General features: G+C 37.5%; 1 protein-coding gene across 3 annotated transcripts in view; it reads left to right on the top strand.

Moving 5' to 3' along the window:
- The window catches only part of DCLK1 (doublecortin like kinase 1), a 169706-nt gene that overhangs the window by 48622 nt on the left and 102364 nt on the right, over positions 1-18720 (top strand). For all 3 annotated transcript variants that reach the window (XM_032220086.1, XM_032220085.1, XM_032220087.1), the window contains exon 3: positions 11283-11382. In XM_032220086.1, the coding sequence (XP_032075977.1) occupies positions 11283-11382 (100 nt within the window). The remainder of the gene's footprint in view (positions 1-11282; positions 11383-18720) is intronic.

Raw genomic sequence — 18720 nt, 5'->3', positions numbered from 1 at the left:
ACATTCTATTGCTTTTCTAATAAATATTCCTAATGTTAGAGAACAGGTGTGTCAAATTTGTGGCCCAGATGTGTCACGTACTGGCCATGCCCACTTCCCATTTTAGCAACGGGGGAAAAGTCATGATATGTCATGTGACACTGCGAGTACGACACCCCTGTTTTAGAATGTGATCTAGAATGTGATCTACAGAATCAAGTACAAAACATTTGTTACATATTGAAACTGGTTAATACCAAAATAATATCACACGAACAGGTGAACAACTATACTATTACCAGTAATTGTTCAGAAATAATTCAACTTTTTATTTAATAGACTTTATTTACTTATTTATTTTTTAACAGGCTTGCCAGTTTTGTTACAAATTTGTCTTGCTGTGGAGTCAGCAAATGAAGGATTGTTAAAAAACATTTTCTACCCTCCTGAGCTGTGAAATACATTCCCTCAAGTTTTATGTATATGTTTGTGACTTACTTTCGGTAATTGATTCATCAATGGTTATATAATATTTCTTGTTTTTAAAATTTGTTTGTAGTTAGGCTTTTAAAGTGTGTTATAAAGTTAATATAAGGCAGTTGCTTAAAACATTTTTAGCCTCACTGTATGATTGGCAATATGCACCAAGATTACCATTAAGCCATTAAGCTACTAAAGATTTGTTAAAAAGTGACAAAAATGTTAGGTCAGACTAATCTTCAAGAAATAAAAAGTGGTCACTGCCTTCTTAAGAGCTAAAGCTGAAAAGGAAATCAGTGCTGTATTCAAAGGAATATCTGCTTACCTGTGTGTTTGTTTGTGAGTGTGTGTGTATATGTGTGCACTTTGCATTTCATTAAACCAACTATGTATAAAATAGATTAGCTTTCATTCAGCAATTTTTAGAAGACATATGGATAATCTTGCTTAAACTGAATGTTGGTGATGAAATTTGAATGGCCTATCAAGGACCAAAGAATGATTGCAGATTTCTTCCAAATAATCCATGTTTTATTCTTATAAAGGAATTTTTGGAGAACATTTTGAATTCCTGGTATTTTTCTTGGTAACTTCAAGGATTTTTGAGGAACAGTAGCTCTTAGAAGAAACTATAGTTTAAATCAGGGGTGTCAAACTCACGGCGTCATGTTCCAACTCCCCCCCCCCTTTGCTAAACTGAGAGTGGGCACGGCTAGCATGTGATTCATCTGGCCCACAAGTTTCATACCCCTAGTTTAAATGTTCATTCAGTTACTGCCAGTCAGCAAGGCTGAAGTTACACTAAAACATCTGGATGGGTAGCAACTTAGAGAAACTATCATATTCTTGTAAATATGCAGACATGTGAAAAATTTCTTCCCTAGAGATGAGCCTAAATGAGAATCTGTCATTCAAAACTGTAACATTTCTTGTGGCATACATAAATTATAATCATGGATTGAGATGTTTTGCTCAAACAATTCTTAGATTGAAAAATGATAGCAGTAAGTCTGAAATATTCCCTTAGCACAGGAGTACATGTAATATTACTGAAAGTCATTTGGGTTGTTCATACGTTTTTTTTTTTTAAAAAAAGTTAGGAACTTGAATTTACTGATAACATACAGAGACTTTCACTAGTATTAATATTTTGTATATTAAATTTGAATACCGAATCTCAAAAGAGCAATATAATGAAACTTCATAGGGAGATTCAGTCTGTTCTGGATCAGAAATGGAAGCTAAACACTCAAACTAAAAAAACAGCTCAGAAATATATTTCTATATTATATCATCTCCTGATAGGCTTTTAAAATGGATCTGATATTAAGTGATCTTTAAAATGCTTTTTTTGGCATTGTTCAGCATGTATTACGTGTATTAGTATTGCCTGAAAAAACATAAGATTTTAAAAATTAAATAAAAAGTGATTACTTGAATATAATGAATTTCGTTTTTCCCACACGTGAAGAGATTTTAATCTGCTGTGGTGTTCAGGGTTTTACCCATTTCCTTCCTGCAAATGAATAATAAATGAGTTATGGCTTGATGGTTAATGGTTCAAGATGAAATCAGAAGCTCACTGTAACATGGATAATATTCATTTGCCATCTCCATGGAAACTACTACTTGTGAAGATACTCTGGGTTAATGTTTTAGCAAGAAAATAACCAGTTGCTGAGTCTCCCATCTTCGTAAAAAGAAGAAATTTAGTTATGGATTAATCTGTAAAACAGATGACAAATATACCCTGTCAATGTGATATTGACTGGAAAGGATCGGAAAAAACTTTCAGGCTGAGAATTTACTTTTAAAGCAAGTCTGAAATTTGATTGCAAAAGGCAACCTCCACTTCTCAAACCCAATTTTGCTAAATTAACTTTAAAAAAAGTGTATAAAATAGATACGAGTAATCCTGTAACTAAAATATATTTGTAATTTAGCCATGTTGAAATATGTAAACATTCTGTATGACTGATGATGATCAAATGGGATCTGCAAATTGTTAATGGCAGGTGGATTGGTATCTGGTTCATGGACATATATTCCAATCTATCAAGGGCTTCTAATCAACCCCAGAAAGCAATACGTGAGGCTAACAGAGCAGAATTCTGGCTTTCTGTATTTAACAACTTTACAAATTATTCAGATAAACCAATAGAAAGAATACTAACTACAAATTTGCAGATTACACCAAAATCCATACCTGATTCACTTTGGATGTTGTAGTTGGTACAAATCCAGTTGATGTTGGCTTCAATAACATATTTACACTGCCCAAGGATATGTGTTGTGGCCTGGCAGCAGATTCAAACAGTGAGGAGGTTGGGAAGGAACATGGGACAGTCCTGGAATCTGATGAGGGCTCTGTGTTGGAGGCAGAGACGAGCCAGGGCCGTATGCCAGTTATTAGCTGCCTTCAGAGTCAGACATCAGTGAGACAGACGAACATCTGGATCCTGTTCCCAGTGTGTGCATGCACAGATTTGCCAGATGAAGGAAACAGCTAAAGAACAGGGATTGACTTGGGAGTAAGGCCACAGGTGGATGGTGAATGGCCCCTCCCAGAGGAAATAAAAGAGGAGCAAAACGGGAGTGGAATTTGTGGGAAACAATTAGTTTGTGACTCTCCAAGACTTCTTGCCAATTTTGCAGATATCATTAGCTCTCCAAGCCAGATAAGGTCTCCCTTGAAAGGCTTTGCTGGAAGTGAATCAGAAGAATTCACAGTAAATTAATAAAAGAAGTTTTTGTCAGGACAAGGAGTTTACTTCACGGGAAGCCTAGGTCAGAACAATATGGATTGGATTCTTGGAGAAAAAATGTTATTGTACCACACATATGTTTGGCACTTGCTCTTCTTTATTTATATATGTGGTGAGTAAATAATCTGTTGAAATCTGTTTTGCAAAAGACTCTAAAACATATGATGAAGATAATGGGACCTTTCAAACAAAGAATTCTCTAATTCTCACTAAGGCTTTTTTAAAATAAATTTTATCAAGAGGTGCTAACATATCAGCTCCATATATTTCTGGCGGAGATTAATTATTTGATCCATTTCAGTTTGGTTCAACAGTTCAAATTTAGAACTCTTTTTCATTGTCATAATGGAGAGTCCACCCTCTCTAATTTTCAGGACTGATGAACATGATATCATTTTGGGATGCCTGGCTAGAATGGCAGTTGAAAGAGGAGAAGCGAAGGGACATAGAATTAAATAAGAAAACTAAATCTATGGTGTATTAGCCTACAATTCTATACTTTTCATAAGATTGTGCTTATTTATTCCCCCCGATGTTAAAAATGTACTATGTGGTTTGTATTAACTAAAATGCAAGCTCTTCGTGTTTGATAAAATAAAGTTGGAGTATCCCATTATTAAATGGTATTGGGGAAAAAGTTTGAAGTAATATGACCAAAAGCACAAGAGCAGACATTGCTTTCTATACTGGCCTGCGGTTTCTACTTGCCTTTTAATGGCTTGTTAAATTAGTTAAAAGGCAAGTAGAAAAACTGAAGTGCGCATATGTGTGTGTGCACCAGGAATTAAATCCTCTTACTTTTGCTACCGGTTTGGATGGGAGAGTTCACATGCTGTGCTTCTGCGCATGCGCAGAGCATCCGTGATGATGTCTGGGCAGAACCTTCCACCGCTGTCACTACCAGTTCGTCTGAACCGGGGCGAATTGGCAGAATGCCACCTCTGGTGTTCACCCTTGAATACTACACTGTACAAATAACGTCTCTGTCTTGAAATCATTAAAAGCAACTGCTTAATTTTTGGCTAGCTGCTTAGGGATACATGCAATTCTATGCACTGAAAGCAAAACCAAAGCAACTGAAATGGTTTGCAGTGCTCAATATTTGCTGATATTCCACAATCAATTACTTTTAAAGACATGCTATTGAAAGATTCTTCTCCCTCCTTTCTTTTTTCGCTACACAATATAGTATATTGAACTATTAACATTCTTGGAATTTGTTTTATTTCTATATATGGGAATATTTTAACAAATATTTTAATGAAAGGGCTTCTTATGTATCAGACACTCACCTGAGAGATGTATACTGAGTACACTTTTCAATACATATATAGTCTGCTAATAATTGGTGACGTTTTTTAGTTTGCAGTGCCACCTTGTGGGAAAGTAGAATATTACAAAGGACAAAATAGCCTTTAATAGCTAAAAAATAATATCTAAGAAGGAAAATAATGCAGTCAAATAGTATAGTAATAGAAGAACTTAAGTATTAGAAATATAGTTTAGTATATTTGAAATATATAGTGTAATATATTATATTATGATATTATATTATATTATATATATATATATATTATACATTATATTATATCTAATATATCTAATATATATATATTAGAAAATATATTGACAAAGCTTGAAGAGTGAAATACACTGAATCCTGTAAAGCTAATAAAGTATTTAATTACCAGAAAGCAAGTTGGTGAAGTTCCCTATGTTATAGCACAGTGTTTTTCAACCACTGTGCCGCGGCACACTAGTGTGCCGTGACATAGTGTAAGGTGTGCCGTGGGAAAATTACTTTATATATAGTCAATATAGGCACAGAGTTAAATTTTTTTAACATTTTCTAATGGTGGTGTGCCTCGTGATTTTTTTCATGAAAAAAGTGTGCCTTTGCACAAAAAAGGTTGAAAAACACTGTTATAGCATACCGTAGCATAGCGTAGCGTAGCGTAGTGTAGTGTAGCATAGCATAGCATAGATTAATTTATTGGCCTAATGTGATTGGACACACAAGGAATTTGTCTTGGTGCATATGCTCTCAGTGTACATAAAAGAAAAGATACATTCATCACAAATCATCAGGTACAAGACTTAATGATAGTCATAGGTAAAAATAAGCAAGCAAATCAGGAAACAATCAATATAAATCTTAAGGATACAAGCAACAAAGTTACAGTCATATAGTCATAAGTGGGAGGAGATGCGTGATAGGAACGATGAGAAGATTAATAGTAATAGTAATGCAGACTTAGTAAATAGTTTTACAGTGTTGAGGGGAGTTATAGGGAATTAGAACTATCATACAAAAACATTAATTTCTAATTTTTTTCACTGAAAAAATCTGTTCTTTTTATACAGAGGTCCTTCTTTTGCATTTTCTGAAGTGTTTAATAATAAGGGATGTGATCTTGTTTTGCTTGTAAAAAACCCTGGCATATCGAGAGATTAAATTGTTCAATTTTAATGCTTTGGGTTAATGTTTCTGCTACCAGGTTAACAAACATATGAGTATCCCTTGGTACCTGAAGTGAAACTTTCCCCAAAAGTAACATATTAAAGCATAGGTTTTCTTTATATATTTATTGGGTACTTTCAAGTCATTATTGAGTAATAGTGTAATTATAGCCTTGTCCAGTTTAGGCAGTAAAATTGAAGACACCAAGAGTCAGTGGTGGATTCCTACTGGTTCAGCCTGGTTCGGCCGAACCGGTGGTAGTAGCTTGGCAGCCTGGGTTGCTGGAACCAGCAGCGTCCCAAGTCTGCCACACCCCTGAAACGGTTCTTCCGGCAACATCATAGACACTGCCATCTTGTTTTTTGCCTCTCCGCATGCGCAGAGCAATTTTAGTTGTACTGCGCATAAAGCGCATGCTCACGGCGAGCCCCTGCACGAACCGGCAGTAGTGTCTTCCAGAACCCACCACTGCCAAGAGTGATATGCAGCTCTTAATAACTTTAAAGAAATATGAATCTTGGAAGAAGTCCTCAGTACAAGACTTCATTTTCAAAGCATATTACAAACAAATTTCAAAATTACTTTAAAATAAATTGCTTCAGACGTGTAACATTTAAGCATTATTTGTTCACTATTCTGAGTTTCTGGAGTAAACTGAACCTGGAAAAAAACTACTTAAAAAGGTAATATAGCAGTTACATTTCTGTTTTTAAACTGAACGAGCTAAGAACACCGTTTGCAAGCACAGTCTTAAAGATTGTAGATTATTATTTTAGACGTATTTGTATTTTGAGTAGATCTATTCTCTTCTAATATTTATCAATCTCTTGGAAATATAACATCAATGCATATTTAAAACTAGTCAGTTTTAGGTGATAAACAGATGGTCCCCATGTAAACTGAATATTAATATTCTAATTTTATTATGTGTGAATATATGAATGAAAGTAATTTTATTAATACTTATTGTGGAGAAATATTGATTTGAATAGTTTTAGTTTTTTAATCAGTTTATGGGTTTGGCCACCAAATGGCAGTCTTGTTCTGCTCTTAAAAGCAAAACTGACTGTAAATCTGGCAGAGGATAAAACATGGAAACGGAAGAAAATGTTAATGCCTCCAATTCAGAAACTTTAGGAGCGCACAGTCTATAGTGCTCTGTGCTGTTATAGCGAATGTATTCTAGAACAGATTGTGTTGAAATATCATCTCCTAGCAATGTGGCATTTTTTCTTACTTCCATTTTTATTGTTTAGGTGTGTGAAATCTCAGCCACACAGCCATATGTTGATGAATTGCCAGGTTGCCTATTAAATTTCAATAAAGTGAGCACCAGGCCTGGTTTTAGTTTTTTTTATAATGCAGAGGAACTTTGTGATGGGCATGACCAAATGACTCACTGTTGGGAAGAAGTGCTGGTGACCTATTTGTTAAAGTTGTACAACAATGATTTGCTGTTTCTGTAACAACAGTACGAAGAACATAAGATAAAAACCCATAATCTGTTACTTTTATTGATCTCATTCTGATTGCAAACACTTTGGGGAACATTATTGAAAGCAGATGGCAGATGTGTAGTGGAAGGTTTTTACTATATTTGACATCTACTAGAATTACAAACATCTACCAGAATTATAAAAATATTAAGTGGAGTGGAGTTCCAATAGAGAAACTATTGAAGTCTGGGATTTTCTTAAAGGTCAATTGAAGCCAACTTAGAAAGAATCGTAGGATTGGGAGGGACCTGGAATTCTTCAAATCCAATCATTGCCCATGCAAGAATCTCCAGACAGACAAATAACTGTCTAATCTTGCTTGAGAATCTCTAACGATGAAGCACCTGGAACTACAGGAGGCAATATGTTCCACAATCATGAATCATAGCACACATTGCTATTATTCTTTGATAAATGACATCAAAATACCTTAATGCCCAGTATTACTATATATTATATTTTATCTATTACATATTTTCTGTTGTTAAGTCAGTATTTTATTTCATTCATTATCTACCGAGAGAAAAGCAAGATAAACTCTTAATGTTCACAATTGAAGGCTAGACTTGTCATGCCAAGGAGCATACTCCAACAGGTATCTGGGGCCAGACTGCATTAATTCATTACAAGTTACATCATTCATATCAATAATCCTTCAATTTGAACTTGGTTCCTGGTAATTTCATGAATATATTCATTTGTTTTACTTTGCAACAATCTACCAATAGTAATGGTTTACCATTGTTTTCTTCTAGAATCTTTTTCTAGTCTAGACTGGCCAATAATCCAGGAATTCCTTGAAAATCTCCTATCCAATTTATGTTCTGAGCCGACATAAGGTTGACCAGGTGCTATTGTTGTTCTCCTGATGCTTTGTGAGAGCATGTGAATGGAGCATGGAAGCTCTTGTACAGTTTCATGTTTTGCCTGTGCTTGTTTTAGCCATGAATCTAGTTTAAACCGAGGTTATTGTATAAACTAAGCAACAATATCAATGTGATTTCTAGTATCCAATCCGATTTAATTGATATCTACTATTAGATATCAGTTGCTGTAAAAGCTTAGTGCAATGGCTTAGTGGCTAAAATGTGGAGCTTGTTAATCAGAAAGTTCGGCAGTTCGGCGGTTTGAATCGCTAATGCCATGTAATGGAGTGAGCTTCTGTTACTTGTCCCAGCTTCTGCCAATTTAGCAGTCTGAAAGAATATAAAAATGCAAGTAGAAAAATAGAAACCACCTTTGATGGGAAGGTAACAGCGTTCCATGAGCCTTCGGTGTTTAGTCATGCCAGCCACATGACCACGGAGATGTCTTCGGACAATGCTGGCTCTTTGGCTTTGAAACAGAAATGAGCACTGCCCCTTAGAGTCGGGAACAACTAGCACATATGTGCAAGGGGAACCTTTACCTTTTACTTTATAATTGCTGTATGGTTTCTCAGCTAAGATGGAGCTTCTTACTCATTTACAGAGGATGCCCTTGAAAAACAATCTCAGTTGTTCCAACCTTTAAAAACAGGAAGACTTTTGCTTAACTGAAAAAACTCTTGCAGCTTAATGATGTGAATATCACCATGGAGATTCCCCCCACCACCACCATTTTTCCCTGCAGTTGTTTCTTTTACATGTACATTCCCTGGCTTTTTCCTAAATCCTTGTCTTGCGATTTGGACCATAAATTAAGAAGGGGAAGTACAATTTATCTGTGGCAAATGTATTTTACAGTTTTTTGTAGCAATGCATTTGTGTAATGACTAAATGAAGTGGGTTGTGTGAATAAAAGACTTTGAGTCAAACACAATAGGGAGGAAATATGTGATCTAGTTAATTTGAGAGAATGAGTCAGTCAGCTGCCTTGGTAATTTTGAGAGATAATATACAACTGATCTCTTTCTGGACATATGGTGCAACTTTAGAAGAATTGTTATGATTACAAGTGCTTTAGGTTTTTTTTAAAAATATATTTTAATTGTTTAGATTTAAGCTGTTTCACATGAATTCCTTTTGTGAAAATAAAATCTGGCTTTCTTTGGTGAAATACATCAAACACTGCAAAGAACGAATTCTCGATATAGAAAATATCCAGCGGATGCTATTGTCTTTCTGCAGGATGATTCTCAGAACAAAATTATGGCTGAATTGAACACCATGTCAGCAAATAAATAGCAAAGATATATTAATACGGCTAATGATTCCTGTCTGTTTCCTTTCCATGTGCAGAGATTTTAAAACATAATTGGCAGTCTGCAGAGTATGTATCTATTCCAACTTTGAGATGAAAATTAAGATGGCTAACACACAACTACAAAAAACCCCCAGAATAAATAACATTTTAAATTCTGCAATGACATATCTAACACCATCAAACTTCCACACCTGCCTATACCCAGGTCCTTGGGAAGGATTTGATAGGTGGATAAAAATGTCAATCTGAACATCTGGCTGACTGTATGATGAAACAATTAGAAATACCCTGTTTCCCCAAAAATAAGACAGGATCTTATTTTCTTTCAATCCCCGAAATAAGCACTCGGCGTTATTTTTGGGGAGATCTTGTTATTTTTGAGGTGCAGGAGGCAGAGAGAGTGGTCACCTCATGGCTGCTGCTCTGTTGCAATATTTCCTGGGAGGGCTTATTTTTTGGGATGGCTTATTTTAGTGCATGCACTCAAAAGCCAGATTGGCCTTATTATCCAGGGAGGTCCTACTTTCAGGGAAACAGGCTAGTGGTGTCATATTCTTCTCCATCTGCTGAGGGAAGGTGTTCAGTTCTAACATAGATGGATTATTTTATCTTTCTTTCAAACCAATGGCCGTCTCTTTTTGTAAAAGTCCAGTTTACAATGTAGCCCCTGATTTCACAACTAATTGCACCCTGTTTTAGGTGAACCTGGGGGCACAGATAACCACCCCAAGTGTCCTCAACAGCTCTCAGAGAATGCTAATGACCAGATGACTGTGAAGAAATACAATCCTTCCATCCCCCCCCATCCTACCATAATCTATCCTTCCATCCCCCCATCAGAACTGATGAAGCTTCTTCTTTTCTTCTTCCTCAAGAAAAATCAATCCAGCTACCTTTTGAAGAAGAAAAAAACACCTTTGAGATTGTTGACTCACATTCTCTTTGCATTTCTTCTAATATTGCAAATAGTATTATCAAGTCAAGTATCCACCAAGAGGTGGATACTTGACTTGATAATACTTTACCAGAGCATTTGACATTTATTGCACAACTAAAGAATTCTGCACTCTTCAATTTCATTCTGTTACTTTTAGCTCATTTTTCTAATTTTTTCTTTCTTCAAAGCAACTCTACAGTTCCATTTCTTTGTCTCACTGTAATGAGATAACATTTTCGTTTCCAGTATGTTCAACTTTTGTTTCTATTTATTGTTTTCACTTTTTCTAGAGATACATTGACTTCTTTTGCTGTTCACATTTTCCTCCTCATTGGCATGAGTTGAGGCTAGTGAATGATGTTATAATAATCATAATAATGCTGGATGGGGAATTCTGGGTTTTGAAGTCCACACATCTTAAAGTTGCCAAGGCTGATGAAAACCCATTCCACTTCCTTATCTTTATGTACTTAAGAAGATGTGAAGTTGTCTGAAAGAGTTCCAAGCTCGGAAGTCCCACACTCTCTCTTATACATCTCCTTCTACTCATAAGTAGAAGTCATAAGTCACAAGTCTAAAAGGAAACACTGGATACAAGGAATTTGTTCCTTCAATCACTTTGATTTCAGTTAGTGGATGATTGACTTGGCAGGTGCTTAGCAACTCTCATTTTATTAATTTTACTTTAAAAATATATCTCTTATGAAACAAAATGGTAATTATTAGCACTTTGCTGCACTTTGCCTTTGGCTCCAAAAACATTTTTGCAAAATCAGTCTGCCTTAAAGCATCTTTTTTATTGCTTGGAATCCTGCCACTTTCTTCATGAAGGAATGAAACTTCCAGCTTCAGACTTTTGCAATGTAAACAAGGGGAAAGGTGACGTAGAAGTGTTTGGTGGTCTTATGCAATAAAATATTTTAATGTAACATTTTGTGTACAGCATGTTTTGGAATAATTACATAATTTTCATATTGCAGGTGGTGTGCCTTCAGGATTTTTTTGGTGAGGATGACATATTTATTGCATGTGGCCCTGAAAAATTTCGTTACCAGGATGACTTCTTGCTAGATGAAAGTGGTAAGGAAATATTATTTTTCATTATAATATAAGATGGTGATTTTATGATACACATTTTGAATTTTCCAGTTATTTCCTTATGTAAAGTTCTTGGTGTTTTCTGCACTTGCTTGTTTGCTTGGAGATGTTTCATTATCCAAGCAGGTAATAGCATCAATGTGCGTGATTGAATAAGTGGATTTGCTTCTCTTTATATACAGTAGCTTGCTTTACCAGTTATGATGAGGGTGTGGTTTTCTCCTTGGTAGGTCCTTGATTAGAGTATTGTTTTCTACATGATTGTTTATCTGCTGTTGATGCCTGTTTATGTGAGGATTGACTGCTGAAGGGGATGTGTCATAGTCTAGCAAGCTACTATATATAAACAGACTGCAGACCCTACATTCACTGGCGTTAATTTATGTATTTACTAGTTGATAACCCGGCGTTGTCCAGGTATGTATTTGTCCCAAGCCTCCTTGTGGAGTACTGTGAAGCCATTACCATGGCAACTCCACTGTGCTGTACAGTAGACACCATTTTAAGGTACAACAGGCTGTATCTTAACAGAACTTGAATCCAAAATGCACAATATCACTGTCAAAAGTACTGTGACTTGACATTATAGATATAATTCAGTCTTTTTCATTTTAGTGGCCCAGGCGTCCCAGAGTTATGCACTGGAACACACATGGACACCCCACTAAGGGGTGTTATGAGTGTCTTACTCCCACAGTATTTTTTTCAGAGAGTAAGTCATCTGTGTATAGTTGAAATTCTTTGAGGCATTCTAGAGGTTATGCTGGAACACCTACCCACACCCACCCATTATATATATGTGTGTGTGTGTATATATATATGTGTGTGTGTGTGTGTGTCTGTGTGTGTATATGTGTGTGTGTGTACACACACACACTCACACATTTATTTTTGCTACAATTTATATAGCCACTTACCTCCCTTTCATGATTCTGCAAGCTAAGTAGCTAAACTCAGAGAGTGCCAAGAACTCCACAATTAAACCCTGAGCTACATATATTCTTTTCTTTTGGAATGACAATACTTTGGGATAGGAGAATTAAATTAAGCCCTATTAAGAGTACCATAGTCATATAACTTTAACATTGTGTCAAAGACAATCATAAGACCGATCCCAAGATTTTTGGTTCAAAAGTACAAACCAGTCTTTGCCAGACTGAACATGACCCAGATATGTGGATTTTAATGTCTACCTATTAAGGTAGCTACTGAAATTACTTTGTTGGGGGAAGAGTTTGGTTCAGAGAAATGTCAGCAAATCAAAAAAGATACAAGGTTCTTTATGATAGCTAAAAAATGAAGACAGAACTATTTAATAAACTGTTTAATAATGCCAGTTAGGATGACTGCTCTATTGCGGTTTCTATGTTCACAGAGCCGGTATAAGCCATTATATGCTGGCTGGTGGGTAGAATCCATAACAGGAATACCAGCCATTGTGGAAGTAGGAAGTTGGACAATATTGTTTAATCAAGCATTGCCAATATTACATCTTTAAATGTACATTTGTTTATATTATTAAAGGCAGACTAGGAATCAGATCCATAATTGTCACATTTGTATAACATACACATAACTTCAGGGGTGGGATTCAGCTGGTTCAAACCATTTCGGGTGAAACAGATGTTAATTTTGCATCCGGTTTGCTGAACTGGTTGTTGCAAGGACCCGCTGGCCCTGCCCATCCCATCCTGCCCCTCCCAGGAGTCTCCACACAGCCCGCTCATTACCTCAGGTAAGTGCAGGGCCCATGCGGAGGTACTGGGAGGGCAAAAAATGGGCCTCCCAGAAAGTCTGGAAATGAGCCCAGAGCCCAGGGGAGGCCTTTTTCTTCCTCCTGGAAGGAAAGCATCCGGAACCTGGGGAGGGCGAAAATGCCCCCCTGCTGCCATGGTACAGGAGACTGAGTAGGCCACGCCCACCATGGCCACATCCACCCAACAATCAGGCGGGGAACTAGTTGCTAACATTTTCCAATCCCACATAACTTTTACACCAAATTACTGTACAACCTCCCTCACTGGTTATTAAAAGAGATGAATAGTCTCCTGATTATTCTGAGACAGAAATATTTGAATATCTCATGTCATCTTAATTTGTTATTTTGAGCCTAGTTTCCCTAGTGCCAACATTTCTCGGTCTACTCTGATGGGCAGCTGACATGTTGCCAGAAACTGTAATACCTCAGAAGTGTCATATTTAACCATCAGGCATTTCTAACCTTGATTACTGAGGCAGAGCGGAAGAAGGAATAAGATCCATCTGTTCTGATTTATGGAGCACTGGTTAAATAGTTTTTTGGATTGTGCTCCGGCAACTGGTTTGTCCACCACCCTGCATCAGGGGAAGGCACCTTCCTGGTACAAAACCATCCTTAGGCATATGAAAAATCTCCTACATTATTGCTGATTTTAACAAGGGAGCCAGTTCTCAGATGTCACAAACTTGCAATCTGTACCAAATACAACATGATTAATTAGTGCATTATCTTGCAGTGACAAGGTCTGGCAAATGAGCCATTATATGAGTCACTGTATGGGACTCTGAAATGTTTTCCCCCACTTTCAATATAAAGGCATGCCAGGGGGAGGGGTTGACTTGTAGAGAATAAGAAGATTGAGATCTACTTGGGTAACTTTTAATTGTTTTAATGATTACATAGCAAAAGAAGAATTTTCCCAGGGTGCCAATGAAGGTCATGCTTTAACATAGTTTCACCCTTTGATTCAAGAATGCATTCTGCTTAGAAGAGAGCAGTGAACTCAGAACCTTGACTAATTTCATTTTATTTTTGCCAAAGATGGTATCCAGATATAACTCAGCTCTAAGATGGGACTGTAATGCAAGGAGTTATTCCAGTGTAACAATGCTTTTATTTTGTAACTAAATGACTTACAGGCTTTCAGCCAATTAGCTTGAGTTATCATCACGTGCTATTTTTACTAGTCCAGCATATCTCAAACTCTGAATATTATTTTCTTGGGGAATTGCAAGTATATTTGAGGGAGTTGTAGTCAACTGAGCTCTGCCTGGATACGGGCAGACTTCATTAGCCAGTCTGCAGTGGATTAAGCCATATTCCCAGAGCTTTTCGTTAATGGCCTGCCTTTGCATTCCCACCAGAAGCTCTTGCCTTAGCCCTAACCCTGTTTCAGTTCACCACCCAAAGCAATTTAGCCAGGATCAAGAAGCTTTTCATCTCCCAAGATGGTGCTTCTCCTGGACATGTACTGCCATGCATGCCCAGACATCCCGAATGGGCGGTTATCTCGTCATAAGTATCACCCCAACATAGCCGCCCAGTGGGATGGGTCCATTTCAGCCCTGATGAACAAGAAACAACCTCACAGAAGTTTAAAGCTACTTTTATTAAGATGGACCATAGCAGTGAGGGAGAACACCGAGTGCCCAAACTGCGCATGCCCATGCCCAAACTGAAAGGTGTGTATGAGAGAGAGAATGCACACATATACAGACATGCATGAATATGAGCATGCACACCAGGGGTGGGTTTCTCACCCCGTTCCAACCGGTTCGGTTGGAACGAGGCCGGCGGCATCATCGCGCATGTGTGAGGCGCGTGCGTGCACGCGCGCGGCGCACGCATGCGTACTAGCGTCTGTGCGATGCTCCAGCTGCTCCTGGATGATCGCGCAGGCGCTGTATGCATCCTGCGCATGCGTAGAAGCGCAGAATTGTCAAAACTGGGTAAGGAGCGGGCGCGGGTGTGCGCGCGTGCGCGGGCACAGGGGGGGGGGCTTCGCCGTTCCCGGAAGTTACTTACTTCCGGGTTCGGCGACTAACCGGATCGCAGGGACCGGTGCGAACCGGTTGAAACCCACCCCTGATGCACACTCACCTGTGTGCATGCGCACCAGAGACCCAAAGACCAGCTGGCACCCGAACACCGGCAGTGCGGCAAGAAGTAAGATATTTTTTCTTTCATGAGCTTCTGTTTCGGCATTTGCAGGGAAGCAGAAGCTTACGAAATAAACGCCACAGAGATCGGACCTGGGTCGATGGTGCGCATGCCAGCTATGGCATGTGTGCCATAGGTCGTCATCACGGGACTATAGTAACAGAACATTGCAAGTTTCGTTATACTTTACCCCCTTTTTATGTGATTTAGGAGGTTGTTTGAGACTTTTATGTATATCTTCTTGGTTTGGGCTTAGGTTATGTTTTGCATATCATTGCTTTGGCTATTGCTGCTGTGTTGATGTGACCAAAACCCTTTTCCAGAGTGGTTTGATTGATAGGGCTTAATAAACACAAATTAATAACCAACAAGAGAAAGAACCTTTGCCCCTCGGTGAAGCAACCCCTAACTATATACCCAGTTTCATGTGATATGTCATTTCATTTATTTAATTCTCTTCTAATACTGTAACCTTTGAGTTTTGAAGTATGAGTTTACTTGATTAGTGAGATAAATCCTTTGTCAATCTGGCGTCAGAAGAAAGAGGCTGGGGCATCCTTTCCCTCTTATTAGTTCAATTCGGATATTTCTGAATTTCACTTTGTGAATGCATTGAAGAGGTACCATGCATTTAATAAATTTACAGACATTTCTAACATTCTGTTTTCAGTTCGTCACTATGGGGTACAGAGTGCAGATTAATGAGGAAAAAAATGAATTTCAACAACTGTAGAATCAGCATAACCAAATTGACAAAAGTAAAGCGGGGTGTGTGTGTCTGAATACTTCTGAATGCACTGCATATGTACTTTTGCAACAACATCATTTACATTCAAATTTCTGGGGATTTGTTGCCAACCCTTTAATTACATGGCACAGTGAAGCTAGGTAAAATCAATTTTGTAGTGTATTGTCTGACAATGTTTTTTTCAGAGTCTCAGATGAAGACTTTTTCCAGTCCTTTCTAGAGAAGTTGGCAATTGCAGTATACACTTTTTGCATGGAAAGTAGGTGCTCTAACAGAATTAAGATTGTCCCATGACTCGATGCTGAATCATTCATATTTGTTATCTTATTACCTATGACTAAAATCTTCCCAATTTCTCTGGAGAAATCAGAGCCCAAACAAATCACATACGGAGATATTATTCTATGATTGCATTTACTGAACTTCCATTCTATTCTTCACCAAATCTTAAGTCTCAGGACTGTCTCTATTCTTTAGTTTGGGAAGAAGACAATAGAAGTCTTATCATTAAATGAATTAAAATTAAGCCTGAATGAGTTTTTGTGTTAATTTAAACAACAATTGATGCCCTATCTTTCTTGCTTAGGCTTACAATATATGTTCTAAAGCTCTGGATGATGGCAGCTTTTACTTCAGAAATGTCCACACATTTTTCTATAATGGCAATATCTTTTTGACAGTAACTTTTAATTATTCAAAATCCATTTTTTTCTTTAATGACGGTATCTTTTTGAAAGAAAACTTTAATTATTCAAAATCCATTATTCATTAGCTTTTTGAAAGTGCAAAACTTTCCTGGGGGCATTTGAGGATAATATATTCCTTCTTAATATTCATTAACTGCTTTTTAAATGGTGGAAGATATTTTGAAAAAAACAACAATACAGCAGCTGAGAAGACTTACAAAAGAAACTGTTTCAAAACCGATTAATACTGAAATTGATTAATAACCTAAAATAAAATGAATAAAAAATAGGAGTTACTTGGAGACTAGGATAGAAATATAGCATTGGGAGAATTCAAGGTTTATTTTCCCTGAGCGATATTCTAATATACCCAAAGTGCTGGCTTATGCAACTTGGCTTTGCTTTCTGAATAGCCTGAAGGGCATTTAAATAATAAATTGGGAAGTACTGTTGGCAACTCTTCCCCAAACTGATGTCCTTCAGATGGGATGGACTCATGGAATGCTTAGCCAGCTTGATTCTGCATTCCTATTTCAAAAGAATGATTATACTATATGGTGCTAACAGCAACATTCAACACAGCAAAATTTCAAAATATGCTTTTACCTCATATTCAAAATGATAAATAAAAACATAGATCCCCAGCACTGCAAGGTTGGAAATCAAACTGGTCTTAAATACTGTGTTTCCCCAAAATAAGACAGGGTCTTATTTTCTTTTGACCCCTGAAATAAGCACTTGGCCATATTTTTGGGGAGGTCTTATTATTTTTGAGGTGTAAGAGGCAGCAAGTGTGGTCACCTCATGGCTGTGCTGTGTTGCAATATTTTCACGTAGGGCTTATTTTCAGGGGAGGGCTTATTTTAGCGCATGCACTCAAAAGCCCAACTTGGCTTATTATCCACAGAGTTCTTATTTTTGGGGAAACAGAGTATGGGGTGGCACAGTGGGTAGAATACAGTATTGCAGTCTAATTCTGCTGATTGCCAGCAATTTGATCTAAAATTAACTCAGGCTTCCATCCTTCCAAGGTCGGTAAAATGAGAACCCAGATTGTTGGGGGGGCAATACGCTTACAAACTGCTTAGAGAGAGCTGTAAAGCAGTATGAAGCGTATATAAATGTAAGCGCTATTGCTATCGCTGTTACTTTCCTCTTCTGGGTTGGATGTGATACAAGCCATACAGTAGAAACTTCTGTAGATCTTTTCTTAGAGACCGCACCGACTTTTTTCTCAGTAAATAAAATGCCCAATGGCATAAAGCTTAGATTCTTGATGTTTGTTACCACAAGGAATTGGTTGAAGAGTCTTTTGCCTACATGTTGATCACGCAGGAGTACACTAATAACTGATAGTCACAATAAGAAAGAGTAAATGGAGTCTTAAAAGTCTTCCATTGCTGCTGTTTTATTCTCCTTCCTTATCCTGCCATAACTATCCTGTCTTTCTCAATTGGTAGGGAAGAAAGATCCATCCAGTTCTATATTAAAACAGCTGTACTGCCATCTAAAACATAGGTGTGCTAAAGCTTGGACAAGTAACAGGAGTTCACTCCATTACGCCGTGCTAGGGATTCAAACTGCTAAACTGCTGACCTTTCTGATCGACAGGCTCAGCATCTTAGCCACTGAGCTGTGACGTACCTAACCATAAACATGTAACCATAAACATTCATAATTAGCAAACCTCAAATTACTTCCATGCCCATCAAAGACAAGGGCCACTTCATAAGCTTTCCTTAATCTTCCTTATCCTTTTTCTATCTTAAGCAAGGTAGAAAACCAGAATTGACAGCAAATGCAACACTGGCGTTGTTAGCAAATGCTACTGCTGCTATAGACATGAGTAAAGTATAGACATGAGTAAAGGGATGCGGTGGCTCAGTGGCTAAGACACTGAGCTTGTTGATCAGAAAGGTCAGCAGTTGACAGTTTGAATCCCCAGCACCACATAACTGAGTGAGCTC

This window comes from Thamnophis elegans, chromosome 6 (genome assembly GCF_009769535.1).
Source record: "Thamnophis elegans isolate rThaEle1 chromosome 6, rThaEle1.pri, whole genome shotgun sequence".
Lineage (NCBI taxonomy): Eukaryota > Metazoa > Chordata > Lepidosauria > Squamata > Colubridae > Thamnophis > Thamnophis elegans.
The sequence above is the reverse complement of the archived record's forward strand: the minus strand, read 5'-3'. Positions and strand labels throughout refer to the sequence as shown.